General features: G+C 35.3%; 1 protein-coding gene across 2 annotated transcripts in view; it reads left to right on the forward strand.

The window, feature by feature from the left end:
- Positions 1-14,787, forward strand: part of TTC8 (tetratricopeptide repeat domain 8) — a 52,010-nt gene that overhangs the window by 15,768 nt on the left and 21,455 nt on the right. For both annotated transcript variants that reach the window (XM_007117478.4, XM_055088678.1), the window contains exons 2-7: positions 300-420; positions 1,758-1,821; positions 1,936-2,095; positions 2,311-2,400; positions 4,713-4,757; positions 9,468-9,553. In XM_007117478.4, the coding sequence (XP_007117540.1) occupies positions 300-420; positions 1,758-1,821; positions 1,936-2,095; positions 2,311-2,400; positions 4,713-4,757; positions 9,468-9,553 (566 nt within the window). The remainder of the gene's footprint in view (positions 1-299; positions 421-1,757; positions 1,822-1,935; positions 2,096-2,310; positions 2,401-4,712; positions 4,758-9,467; positions 9,554-14,787) is intronic.

The raw sequence follows: 14,787 nt of genomic DNA on the forward strand, positions 1-14,787 counted from the left end.
TGGGATAGGGAGGGTGGGAGGGAGGGTGATGCAAGAGGGAAGAGATATGGGAACATATGTATATGTATAACTGATTCACTTTGTTGTAAAGCAGAAACTAACACACCATTGTAAAACAGTTATACTCCAATAAAGATGTTAAAACAAACAAACAAACAAAAAAATTAGTATCGCACATTAAGTGTGGTAAATACGTTTGATAAAAAATTAGATAATAATAAAGGATGGCTGCTTTCTATAGGCTATGTACTACTTCTAATGCAATTTAAGATATGCTTTATCTTATCTATGCTTTTTAGGCAGCCTGGATTTTAAAAGCACGAGCACTAACTGAAATGGTGTACATAGATGAAATTGACGTAGAACAGGAAGGAATTGCAGAAATGATACTGGATGAAAATGCTATTGCTCAGGTTCCACGTAAGTACTGGTTTTTCAGTTAAGTAAATGAAAAGCCATTAGGAGGAGGAATACTCTCTATGTGTACTTTTTTATAATAAAAATAAGACATAGGGGCTTCCCTGGTGGCACAGTGGTTGAGAGTCTGCCTGCCGATGCAGGGGACACGGTTCGTGCCCTGGTCCGGGAAGATCCCACATGCCACGGAGCTGCTGGGCCTGTGAGCCATGGCCGCTGAGCCTGTGCGTCCGGAGCCTGTGCTCCACAACAGGAGAGGCCACAACAGTGAGAGGCCTGCGTACTGCGCAAAAAAAAAAAAAAAAACCAAAAAAGACATATACATGAAACACGCTGTATGCATGAAAAAATATTACCTCTATTCTGCCTTATAGTACAAAGGCACAATTTAATTATATTATCTTAAACTTAAGGTGTGAGATTGATGTATAACTATTTTTCAGTAGAAGCTATATTATGCATTTTAAAATATTTTATAAAAACGCATTCTATCTGAACTGCTTATCTAATATATCAAAGATTGTTTATCTGAGAGTCTAAACACAGGAAGCATCCAAACAACAGAAGTGTTCTAAAAAAATGATAATTTGAAAACATCACTTCATTGTAATAATTGAAGATGATTTGCTCTAATGCATGATGTAAGGTGACGGAGTGATTTGCTAGGCAGTGAATGTCCATCAGGATTGTCACCATGGCCTAGTCCCAGCTTGCAGGTGTGCTGCTGTGAATGGTATTGGATGATTACCATGACATATGGTATCTTGCTGGTAATTTGTTAGTTGTGACAGTTATCAGTCATTTATATATGTTTGGAAGGTAATAGCTGTTTAATGCTTCAGTGGAAATTGAGAAAAAAAGTACATATGTTTCATGTTAAGATGTCTTTTTTCCCTATCATTTTGCTCTTTTGGAGTTAAAATATCTAAATTCTAGATATTGGGGGTAAATGATCTTTTACAGGGAGAAGAAGTTTGTATGAAAAATAAACTATGAGTATAGAACTGTCATTTTGATGTGTTGGAGCTTTGGAGCCTGCCTGTCTTGAGTTTGAATGCTGGCTCTACTAACAGGTTGACGTGTTTACTTAAATCTCTAAGCCTTTGCTAAATGGGTTAGTACTACCTACCTTACAGAATTAGTGTGGAGATTAAATGTAATAACAAAAGTAACATGATAGGTACTCAATAAATATTAATCTCAAACACATTTTTCTGGATACATTTATGTTACTAATGTCTTTTTCACCAGGCTAGAAGATTTGTGAAAATTGCGTTAGTGGACAGTTTTTACAGATCAATAAATAATATACAAATTGAATTTGCCATCTCATCTTATAGGTCCTGGAACATCTCTGAAACTCCCTGGAAATAATCAGACAGGAGGGCCTAGTCCCGCTGTCAGGTATGTTCAGTATACTCCTATTTCATTCCCTTTGCCACTAAATATTGACCAGGCTGCATGAGAATCTTCCTTTATTGATCTTCTTTGTATTTTAACAATTTACAATCTTCACAGGCCGATCACTCAAGCTGGAAGACCCATTACAGGTTTCCTTAGACCCAGCACACAAAGTGGAAGGCCAGGCACTATAGAACAGGCCATCAGAACACCCAGAACTGCCTACACAGCTCGCCCTATCACCAGCTCATCTGGAAGATTTGTCAGGCTGGGAACGGTAATTTCTGTCAGCTTTACCATAACCTTGTATGACCAAAGTAATTTATGTTATGTTAATCATTTTTCACTATTTTTAGAGTAGAGAATTGTATGGAAAATTTTTGAAGGTGATTCTTTTTACTTGTGTTGGCTTTATAATTTTATGCACATTAAACTCAATTTGTGTTTCAAGAGAAAGTTTCAGATTTCTTGTTCTATCATTTTTCCCCATAGGCTTCCATGCTTACAAGTCCTGATGGACCTTTTATAAATTTATCTAGACTGAATTTAACAAAATATGCCCAGAAACCTAAATTGGCAAAGGTATGTACTTAAAATTATTTTATGTTATGAAGTAATGTTCAAACTGTTATCATAACATTGCAGGAAATGGATAAAAATTTGTGAAGAAAAGACCTTGTCTTGACTGAAATGGAAATGTTTAATTATTCTAATATCTAAAATTTCTCTTAGTATTGAGTTAAGGAAAGTCAATCAGAAATAAAGCATATATACCATTATAATAGGAAATTCTTTTTCTCCTAATAAAGAACAGCAATTTATAACAAAGAAAGCAGATGTGCAGCACCATCTTTGGGTAATGAAGTTTAGGAGATCATCTGTATGTGTGTGTATTTTTCTTTTTCAGCTTGGACTGTTCTCAGAAAAATAATTTTCTATCCTTGTAGGATTTTAGAACTGTCAAAAAGAAGATAAAAAAATGTTCTCTTTCTAATTAGTAAGGGGCTTCCCTGGTGGCGCAGTGGTTGGGAGTCCGCCTGCCGATGCAGGGGACATGGGTTCGTGCCCCGGTCCGGGAGGATCCCACATGCCGCGCAGCAGCTGGGCCCGTGAGCCATGGCCGCTGAGCCTGCGCGTCCGGAGCCTGTGCTCCGCAACGGGAGAAGCCGCAACAGTGAGAGGCCCGTGTACCGCAAAAAAAAAAAAAAAAAAAGTTCTCTTTCTAATTAGTAATTAATCAGGCATCTCAATCAGGATTACTTGAGCCAGACAGCAGCAAGCCAACTACATTAGTAATTCTAACTATTAAATGCTCCTCTAAATTAAAGAGAAAGTGAGAGCAAGAGAAAAAGTGATAAGAGAGTGAGAAGGGAGAGGGAGAGGGAGAGAAAGGAGGATGTTCGTGACCTTTCCAATATAGAAAAGTTTGGAAGTGAGCATGGAAGAATTCAGAGCCAGGAGCAGTTAGCTTCTGGAAACTGGTGTAAGCCTAGCTCAGGTTTTTAGCTGTAATCTCTATGAATTCTGTGCATGAGTGCTGAGCTCATTACTATTATCAGTTCTACTGGCGTTTAACATATTTAGTAAATATTAAACACTCTAGGGAAAATGAAAAAGGACACTAGCCATACAGACTTGAAATTTAAATCAGGAAAAGGAATGCCAGTTGGCAAACAAGGAATCAGACTATAATAATGCCAATGATGTTTTTCTTAATTTCTTATTTGATAGCAACCCAGTCAACTTCATTTAGCAAATCATAAAGTTTTACTTATTTCCCTTTCCTTTATGAGGAATATCTGTTTCCGTATCTTTTTAGGCCATTTATTTGAGGTGGTTGAATGGCTACTTAATACCATTGTTGTTTTCTAAGCAGGGAGTGTAGTCAGTAGAGGCATTTCCCTCAAATTAGTTTGCTTCCAGGACAGACCTGGTCTATGTTACTAGATTTAGATGAACTAGATTTTGCACTTATTTAGTGTGTTGTAGAAATAATGCCAGCGTTCTATGTCTTTGGTCCCCAACTTGCCTTGACTTATCAGGACTCATTTCTAATATTGGCATATTGCTTGGGGTGGCTGGTGACTTCTTGACACTGTCTTGGGTGTTATAACATCCTTTTCATGGCAGTGGTAACACCAACTGCTCTCATAACTTTTTTTTTTTTTTTTAATAAGAGAACAAATGGAGGATTAGGAATAGTTTTCTAAAGAGGGCCTCATCCTGATTTCTTTTTTCTTTTTTGGGTTGCCTTCAAGTCATCTCTGTTAATAATCTTGATATCTTTCAGGGGTGCTAGCCTCTTTGCAAGTATAAAATAATGGTATTATGGACAAATGTAGTACCACCAAGAGGTAGTCCGGTAAATGCTTATTTATCCAGATAGGTTGGGGGCTGTATTAGAATAATGATTCTCAGCCCTGGCTGCACATAGAGGCATCTGCATATTAAGGAAAAACGCCCTACTTTACAGTTAAACTCTACTTTGTTTCAGAAAGAACTTCAAGATTTTCCCATGTCTAAAGTGTCATTATTAATATCATAATCACTGTATAATACATGCAGTTTTATGACAGTCCTAAAGTTGGTCTTTTCATTTGTCTCTTTCTGATAAAATAGTATGTGTAATATGAAAAAAATTGTTGAATTATTTGAGCTTTCCAGTTCGTATTCTGTGAAAACAGGAATCAGTTAATAAGTAGCCTTATTTTAAAATGAATGGTTGTAACAAATGATGGATAGACCCTTTACTTATAAATCCCAGGTACTTTAGAGTACTTTGTTATTTTGGTTCAATCTAGCTGCTGTCAAAATGGCCTTTGAGTTTTGATATAACAATAAAGTACCTTTGTTAACATAAAATCTAATGTATTTTTTGCATTTTTTCTTCACAGGCTTTGTTTGAGTATATCTTTCATCATGAAAATGATGTTAAGACTGTAAGTTTTGAATTTGCACTATTTTTTAATGTGATTTTTATGACTTTGGGGATTTAGATTCTGAAATGTTCTATTTCTTACCTTATAAACAGATGGAATTATGAAGATTGGAGAATTACTGATACTTTCAAATCCACTGTCAGTTTCAATAGGAAACTTTGTATAACTATAGAAGTTGTAAGACTTGTGCCTGATCCACAGAGTAGTAGATCTCCATTAAAGGGCAAGATATAGATAATTGAGAATGCTGCGTAGAATGTTTGTGTTAAAGTTTATTTTTTATACTAATAGTTAGCATTGTTGATCCATTTTCTTCTTTGGTCCATATATAGTGATTATAGGTTTACTAATACATGTATTTCTGGTCTCTTTGTAGTGTTCCCCATCTCCTCCCCTTTAACATTTTATGATAGAAAATTTCAAACATGTGCAAGTGGAGAGTATAATGAGCCTGTATCAACCATCACCCGGCTTCAACAATAATCAATAATCAGTCATCTTGGTAGCCTTTCAACAGAGAATTTTAAGGTTACATGCTCAGTACTTCTCCATTTGTGTCATTTTTCAACATGCTAATATGCAAATGAGCAGTAACTTCACAAATCTTGTCCAATCAAATGTAGTTAATTCTACAGTGTCTAATGATAGTATTTTCTGTCATTTTCTTATTCAAGGAAAGAACCTTGTATATTAAGTATTCAGGAAGACAAAAGCAGTTTTCTCAGTTGTGTTTTCTATGTGTCAACCATTATGCTATGTACTAGGAAAATTAATAAAAATATGATATTTGTTCCTGCCTCTACAAGCCATGTAATCTAGCTGAGGAAATAAAATTGACATAATGAAACAGTTAAAAAGGTAATTGCCAGAATGTGAAATTGTTACCGAAGATCAAGGGGAAAAATCAGGGGATAAAATTAGTAAAAATCCATAAAATCAGTAGTATTTTTTGGAAAGAGAGGGAAAAAATGTAAAAGAAGGGTAAAAACATTAGCAAGGTATGGAAAGAGAAATAAATAAACCATATTCTCAAAAATGGGGGTGTCAGAGACATTTTAGAGAAAGAAGTGACAGAACGTGATGCTAGATTTGGTATGGGAGACAAAGGAAAGACACAGCTCAAACTTGCCTCTTAAAGATGCTGTAAGAATGACTGTTTTACTAACAGAAATGGGATTATTAGGGAAGGACGTCAGTTTGTAAAGAAGCTGAATAATTCACTTGAAGGCATTTTTAGTTTGAAATTGTGAAAGGCTATCCAAGTGGAGATGTCACTGCATGTATTGGAAGCTGTGACACTAAAATGTAGGGGGGCCTGGGCCAGATACACAGAGTATGGGAGTTATCGACAATGAAGTGATAGTGGATGTGGTCACATCGAGAAAAGAGAAAACTAAGGTTGGGGCAACTGAGAAACCATGCACATTTCTGTAAATAAAAGTCAGTACATGCCATTTTCACTTAATATAAAGCTGGTCAGAGGGTTTCAGGGTGATATATAAAATCATGTAGTTACATTGTCATTAAAAAGAAACATTCAAATACCATCCCATTTTATAAATGAGTAGATATTTGTAACTACTAGAGTATCATAAAGTTATATCCTGACTTTTTGAAGATTAATTCATTTATTGCAGATACATTTATTCTTTCATCCAACATATTTTGAGCCACTACAATGTGCCAGGCACTGTTCTAGGCCCTGAGATTACAGAGTGAAGCAAGCAGACAAAATCTCTGCTCTTTTGGAGATTATGTTCCGGTTGGGCAAGAAATAGAGACGGTTAGCAAACTTAACAATATATAAAAATGTCATGGGATAAGCAGTATAAAAATAAAGCAAGGAAACCGGGTAAGAGAATAGATGACATGGGGGAAGATGTCATTTTATATGGGCTGGGAGGTGGTCAGTGAAGTCCACTCTGAAAAGACATTTAAGCAGAGACCTGTATGAAGGGAGACAAACCATATGGTTAGGTGGAGGAAGAGCATGCAAATCAGAGAGAACTTTAACTGCAAAGGCCCTGAATATTAGCATTCTTGGATTGTTTAAGGAACAGTGAGGAGGCCACTGTGGCTGGATTGAGGTCTTTGAAGGGGAAGAGTTGTAGGCAATGGGTTCAGAAAGTTAACAGATCATATGCTGTTTATAGGTCATGGTGATGATGTCTTTATTCATCCTGAAGATGTTGTTCTGCATCTTGGCATTTACATAATTTTGTTGAGGAATGTTGTTTTTTCAGCTACATTGAAAAAAATAGAATTTGTTCTATGGAAAACTGTATTTCTGCCTTTGAGTTCTTAATAACTTCCTCCCTTCCTCTTCCTTCTTGGGGCAGTACTGGCAATATTGACAAACTGAAGGGGCATGTGGGTTGGTGATTCTGGAATCTTTATTTCCATATGCTCTTTAATTTCGTCATGCTGAAGTTGTCGCAACTCTAACAATAGTGAAAGGATGACTGTTTTTTAAACTTTAGAGGTTGGAGCACTATTACTTAGGAAGGTCACTGGGACGCCCAGTTGGATGTATTCACAAACATGTTGTCGAGATCTGCCAAGGTTTCCTGTTCTTATGGACTTTTATAAACTTACGCCTTTTATTTATGACCTTCTAGGTCTTTATTAATATCTAGATATCGGATTGATTGACTTATTCAAAGATCCTTAAATATAAGTATATAGTAATTTATTTTAAAAAACTGGGGAAGACTTTAAAGAAATATAGCTCTCAGTAACCTCTTTAAAATTTTAAAATGTTAATAGCTTTAAATTATGAATCTTATTACTATGACAGTTTTGTTTGGTTCTTAAGTTATTTTCAACGTAAGTCAGAAGTAAAGAATCGAATTAATTCAGTCAACAAATAATTCTTGAGGGCCTCTTAACCGCACAGTGACATTGCAGAACAACAGAGATGTGTTAAGTGGATGCCTGTCCTCAGGGAATTTAGAGTCCATTTGAAATAGTCACAAGTGGTTTTGTCTAGTGCAGCCCCAGTCTTCAAATGAAGAGTGATCATTAATATGTTTTTTTTAACCATTTTTATTCTATATCAGTAATTCATATTAATTTCCTTAATTGGTTTAGACAAACATGTGGATCCTACATAGGAACCATATCTGAAAGCAAAATCAGCAGCCTGTAATCAGCACTGAGTCTAATCTTGGAAAAATTAGAATGTGTAAAAAAAATTTAGAATGACATATTTTTCTGAAAAATAGAAGGTCTGTTATATTAAACATGAAAGTGAATCTAATCTATTCACTAGAACAGGTCTTTTAAAGGATTAAGTTAAAATGAATATATTCAGATATTTACAATTTACTCCTGAACTGAGCTGATTGAAATATGGTTTTCTGGTATTTCCAGAGATAATGATAATTGAAATTATACTTTTTTTCTTCATTTTTCACTTCCATTTTTACCTCTTCCTTGGGGAAAAAAAGAAAAATAAGCATATGAACATAGTGTGTAGCGTGTTTTTAATTTCCATAGCTTTCAAGTAGAGGTGTTGATTTTTCAAGTCCATTAGAACCTCAGCATGGTGACACCATTCCTTTATAAATGGTTTGCATATTTAGAAGTCTCCCCTGGAGCGAGGGAAGATGGGGAACACGAGGAAAGTTATTTATTTTGCAGTAGGAGATTCAAGGAGCTCTTCTGGCATTCATTTCAGAAAAGAGTTAATATTAAGAAATGGGCAATAATATGGGATGCATTCTGAGATTATAGAACTGAAAATCTAAGAGTTACTTTAACTGAGCTGTTGGATATCGTCATGATGTTAATACTGACTAAAGAATAAAAGGTTTTCAACCTTAAGAGAAAGAATAACAAGTATTATTTAAAAATCAGAATTCTTTTAAAACTAATAACCTGAGTTTTTATTCACCAAATCTTTATATGAGCTTCAGATTTCTGTGAGCTTTAAATTTGTATAAAGATTGATTTTCTTTCCTCTTTGTCCAAATGGTTTCCACTTTTTTGGTATAGAATCCTAATTCCTAATGAGATGTCTCTTGTCTGATCTTAAATAATCACTAGAAGGAACAAACTAGAAGACGTTAGAGAGAAAGGGATAAACACATGTAAAATACAAAAGCAGTTAAGAAGATCTTTTTCAGTCTGCAGCGAAGGGAAGTCTGACCTTTAGAATTACTGGCATGTAAGGTAATGTCAGAATAATGGAATGATGGTTGTTAAAAGACGGCAGTTACCCAAGTACCCCAGCTCCTTTCACTCTTCTTCATGACCCTGTTTTCAAACCTTTTTCTATCTGCATACTTGATCTTTCTCTATTTCTTTACACCTGTCTTTAAAGTGGGGCCTGCAGTTGGGCCTGCCTTACGTGGTAAAGGCTTGACTCCCACTGGGTTTGGAGGCATTTTGGTTGGGAGAGGGTAAAAACTTACGGATTTTTAAATACCAGTTTCGTACCTTGTATATTAAAATTGTATTCAAATAGACTGTACATCTGCTTCCCTTTGATCACTGTATACTTCTCATCTGCTGTCAGTCCTCTGGTCTGGAACTGATTATTTAGGGAAGATTGGTGGGGCCATCTGGAGACATGAGCAACTTGAGTTTCTGTCTGATTTCTAATGCATGTTTTGATTGATACTAATTATATGGTTTATTTCATTATTTATTGTTTCTGTTTATTGTTAGAAAAGAAAATCCTAATCTAAAATGAATTGTTTTTCAAAGGCTTTGGATTTGGCTGCCCTTTCCACAGAGCATTCTCAGTACAAGGACTGGTGGTGGAAAGTACAGATTGGAAAATGTTACTACAGGTAAAATTTTGATTTATTTGGAAAAGGCTTAGAAGCAGCAACATATTTTAGAGTCTCAAATCTGGTAACCTTTTCTGGGGGATAGATCTCCTCATGAAGAAATGAGAACTGTGTCTTTGGCTTACGTGAGGTAGCATTTACTTAGCAATCACATGATGGCACTAAGAACTGACACCTTTAGAATAGTAAAATTTTAGAGCTGGGAAGGGGAAACTTTGAGACCATCACATCCAATACTCCTTTTCAGATGAGGAAGCTGAGGCCAGAGAGAGGTTGTGATTTGCATCAGGAACTAGTCAGTAACAGACCTGGGACTAGAATCGAGTCTGTTGGTTCTCACTCCACTCCTCTTGGCTCTCAAGTCTTTCCTCCCTCCCTGCCTCCCTCCCTCCCTCCCTCCTTCCTTCCTTCTTAATTTTTATTGGAGTACGGTTGATTTACAATGTTGTGTTAGTTTCAAGTGTGCAGCAAAGTGAATCAGTTATACATACTCATATATTCACTTTTTTTTTTTTAGATTCTTTCCCCATCAAGTTTTTATTTCTACTGATGCCTCACATCTGTAAAGTGCTTTATAGTTGAGATAGCTTGTCCACACATTACATTATCTCACTGAAATCTTACGGCACTTTGGATATAGTTGCTATTATTAGCCCTTTGTCCAGATGAGAGAAATTGAGCCTCAGAAAGATAAAGTGACTTTCCCAAATTCATGTAGCTAATATGTGGCAGAACGAGAATTTGAGCTCAGCTTTCTGATGCCAGTTCTTTTACTATTTGCACAATCCCATGGTGTTTCTCTAGGATCTAAATAGTCTTACACTAATTCACTTAATGTTTAAACACATTTTTAAGCAAATTAATTGAGAGATAAAAAAAGTTGTAATAATTTATGAATATTATATAGCAACTGGTAAATAGGATCTGAAATGATTGCTTGATATTGAAATGCACTTGGAGCATTTGAAAAATAGAGACAAATGAACAATTATATTTTATAAAGATAAATATGTCTTTTATTATTCAAAAACAAGGTAGACTAGGTACTGTGAGCATCCTTCGATGGTTATTAACTTTAGTTATTAGTGAAACACTGTGAGGAAAAGGAAATATATAAATAGAATAAAAAGGATGCTTATTCTTCTACTATTGAAATTAAGACTATTTTCCATTTAGATATTTCACATAGAACTCTGAAGTATTTTTTCCTACCGTTAGATTGAGGAAGTATTTTCTGCTAAAAGGTAATTTTGGACCATTATAACATTAAATTCTTATGAATATAATTTCTGAAGACAAGCTTGAAATCTTGAGTTTCTAAGCAGAACTCTCAGAAATCTATAATAATGAAAGAAAAGCACAACTTGGATTCCTTCTGCCATCCATATAAGATGGCATTTAAATGAGTATATTTTGTCATATTAATTATTGTTCTTCTCTGTTCCTTAATAGCTTCTTATTATGTATTCAGCATTCATTCATTTACTCATTTGCTCAAATGGCTTACAGTTGAATGGAGGAGAGAGAACAGGAAACAATTATAAATGTGGTGCCCATTATGATAGAAGCAAGTGCAGGGTGCAGTGGGAGCCCAGAGAAAGAGGTCAAGGATGGATTGCCAGAGAATGTAGCCCCATATTGACTTCTGTCTCTTTGCTCCTGATCATTACGTTCTACTGGTTCTTCCTCTGCAGTAGCTCTTACAGTTGCTCCACTACTACGCATTCCCACTCCAGTGCTTTAATCCTGGCTTTTAGTGTCATTTGTTTGAATTGCTACATTAAGTTCTTATCTGAGTTTTCTGCCTCTATTTTCTTGTCCCATCAGTCCTTCCTGTATACCCCACTGTCAGAGTAACTGTTGCAAAAAAACAGCTCTTGTTGGATTCTTTGGTTAATCTCCATTATCTCTGAAATGAAGTCTGGATTTTAAGTGTGGCACCCATGATTTTGTCCCAGTCTACAGCTTTGCACTTTTCTGTTACATCTCTCATTCCTTGTTGTGTTTTCCTTTTCAATTAAACCCAACAACTCAGCACTCCCCTAACATGCTGTGTACTTTCCTGCTTGTGTGCTTATGCTGATAGTTTGCTTCCATCAGAGATATTCCCTCACCCCCACCCCATCCTATCTAGCTGTCAAAATCTTGCCTGTTACTTCCTCGCTGAAACTGTCTTAGTTTGCTCCTCCTCTGTGCTCTCAAAACACTTTTTTTCTCATTGGCCATAATGCAATTAAATTTATTTTAAAATATGTTTTGTTTCAATCTTTACTGGTACCTTCAGAACATGGTTGTTATCTTCATTTTTGCAACTCCTTACCATCATTAAATGTGCATGCAGTTGATCCTTGACAATGTTTATTGAATTAAATTGGAGAGAAAAAGTTGGCAGTTGGTGGAGATCATCTCTGGACTCTGATTCTTTGATATTGTCCTGTGTTTGTGAACTTGACTGATGTTTTCATTATTCCTAGACTTTCTTTACACATGGTGCCCACTCCATTTCCTTTGCACAGGAACCCCTGTGATAAATTCCTTTTTGATAGGACTAGAAGAAATAATCTCTTAAGGGTACAGTAATAAAACACATATGACTCATTCTTCTTTCCTTTCTTTGGTTTCCAGGTGGTTCAATAGCTCTGATTACTTGTTTGCTTTTTAATTTGTTTATTCTCCATGGTTTTTTTAAAAAATCTATTTCTGTTTTCATATTCTTATTTTACATGTATCTTTTTATTGTAATCCCTTTTAAATCGTTTTTCAAAAGAGACAACTTAGTTACAAATATACAGACTCTCATGGATAATTAGGTGTTCATGGAATTCAGTGACTGAACTTCAGCCACGTGTTTAAGACTTGAATGTTCAGTTGAAGCTTTGTATATCAATATAAAGCCATTCTTCAGAACTTCAGAGTTCTCTGATAACATTTTATGAATACTCCTTGTAAAAGTTGTGGGACCTTTGAAGCGGTAGGGGCTTCTACCACATCACACATCCTCTAACTTTAGGCCAGATTTGGGGGTCACTTTTAACCTCATTGTCCCACATTGTCCATTGGTGTGGCTATACCCAAATAGCTGGGTATAGCCATGCCAGTACTTGAGGCTTAGGTTAGGAAAAAAGAACAAAGCTATTCTTTCAAGAATGGAAGTAACATAATGGACCATATTGTATGTTGTTTTGACTTTATTTTACAAAATAAAAACATTATCATAAAGTGCCTAAGTAGCTCTTAGATGTCTGGGGATGAGTAGTTATGAGAAAGCCCAACAGATCTATTAAGGACAGGCTGAAGTGTGCTTTTTTTTTTTTTGAAGTGTGCTTTAATGATTTATATCATTTCCCTGGGCAGAAGAAGTGGGTGTTGACATCAGGACAGTTATATTTAGGCAAGGAACAAGTCTGAAGTTCATAGACTAGATACAAAAAAAGGAAAAGAATATGTTTGTAGAATAATAAAATGGTACAGCTATTTTACTCAAGTGGCAATTACTATTTACCTCAAAATTGTTTAGAGTTTAAAAATAGGTTTATGCAAAGTCCAAAAATACCTTGAAATAAGTGAAAGTGGAAATACAACACACCAGAACTTATGGGATGCAGCAAAAGCGGTCCTAAGAGGGAAGTTCCTAGCAATAAATGCCTACTCGAGAAACAAGAAAATTCTCAGATAAACAACCTAACTTTACTCCTCAAAGAACTAGAAAAAGAAGGACAAATGAAGCCCAGAGTTAGTAGAAAGAAGGAAATAACAAAGATCAGAGCAGAAATAAATGAAATAGAGATTAAAAAGACAGTAGAAAAGATCGATGAAACCAAGAACTAGTTCTTTGGAAAGATAAGCAAAATTGACAGACCTTTAACTAGACTCACCAAGAAAAAAAGAGAGAGTACTCAAATAAATAAAATCAGAAATGAAAGAGATGTTACAACTGATACCACAGAAATACAGAGGATCATAAGAGACTACTATGAACAATTATAGGCCACCAAAGTGGACAGCCTAGAAGAAATGGATATATTACTAGAAACATAAAATCGTCCAGGACTGAGTCATAGAAATAGAAAATCTCAACAGACCAAGTACTAGTAAGGAGATTGAATCAGTAATTTTAAAACTCCCTACAAACAAAAGTTCAGGACAAGAGAGCTTCACAGGTAAATTCTGCCATTCAAAGAAGAATTAATACCAATCTTTCTCAAACTGTTTCACAAAATAGAAGAGGAGGGAACACTTTTGAACTTATTTTATGGCTCCAGCATTACCCTGATACCTAAACCAAACAAGGACACCACAAGAAAAGAAAATTACAGGCCAATATCACTGATGAACATAGATGCAAAAATCCTCAACAAAATATTAGCACATCAAATTCAACATTAAACTAAAAGGATCATAACCATGATTAAGTGGGATTTATTCCAGGGATGCAGGGATGGTTCAATATATGCAAATCAACCAATGTGATACACCACATTAACAAAATGAAGGATAAAGATCACATGATCATCTCAGTAGATGCAGAAAAAGCATTTGACAAAATTCAACATCCATTTATGATAAAAACTTCTAACGAAGCGGGTGTAGAGCGAATGTACCTCAATATAGTAAAGGCCGTACATGACAAGCCTGCAGCTAAAGTCATACTCATTGGTGGAAATCTGAAAGATTTTGCTCTAAGATGAGGAATAAGATAAGGATGCCCACTCTCACCATTTTTGTTCAGCATAGTATTAGAAGTCTTATCCAGAGAAGTTTAGGCAAGAAAAAGAAATAAAAGTACCCAAATCAGAAAGGAAGAAGTAAAACTGTCTGTTTACAGATGACATGATACTATATATGGAATATCCTAAAGACTCCACCAAAAAACTATTGGAACTAATAAGTGAATTCAGTAAATTTGTAGGATACAAAATGAATATACAGAAATTTGGTGCTTTCTGTACACTAATAACAAACTATCAGAGAAATTAAGAAAACAATCCCAATTACAATAGCATCAAAAAATAAAATAAAATAAGTTGGAATAAATTTAACCAAGGAGTTGAAACACCTGTACACCAAAAACTATAAGATACTGATGAAAAAAATTGATGAAGGCATAAGTAAATTGAAAGATATTTCACATTCATGGATTAGAAGAATTATTATTGTTGAAATGTCCATACTACCTGAAGCAATCTACAGATTCAGTGCGATCCCTATCAAAATTACAATGGCATTTTTCAAAG

This window comes from Physeter macrocephalus, chromosome 11 (assembly GCF_002837175.3).
Source record: "Physeter macrocephalus isolate SW-GA chromosome 11, ASM283717v5, whole genome shotgun sequence".
NCBI classification, from domain to species: domain Eukaryota; kingdom Metazoa; phylum Chordata; class Mammalia; order Artiodactyla; family Physeteridae; genus Physeter; species Physeter macrocephalus.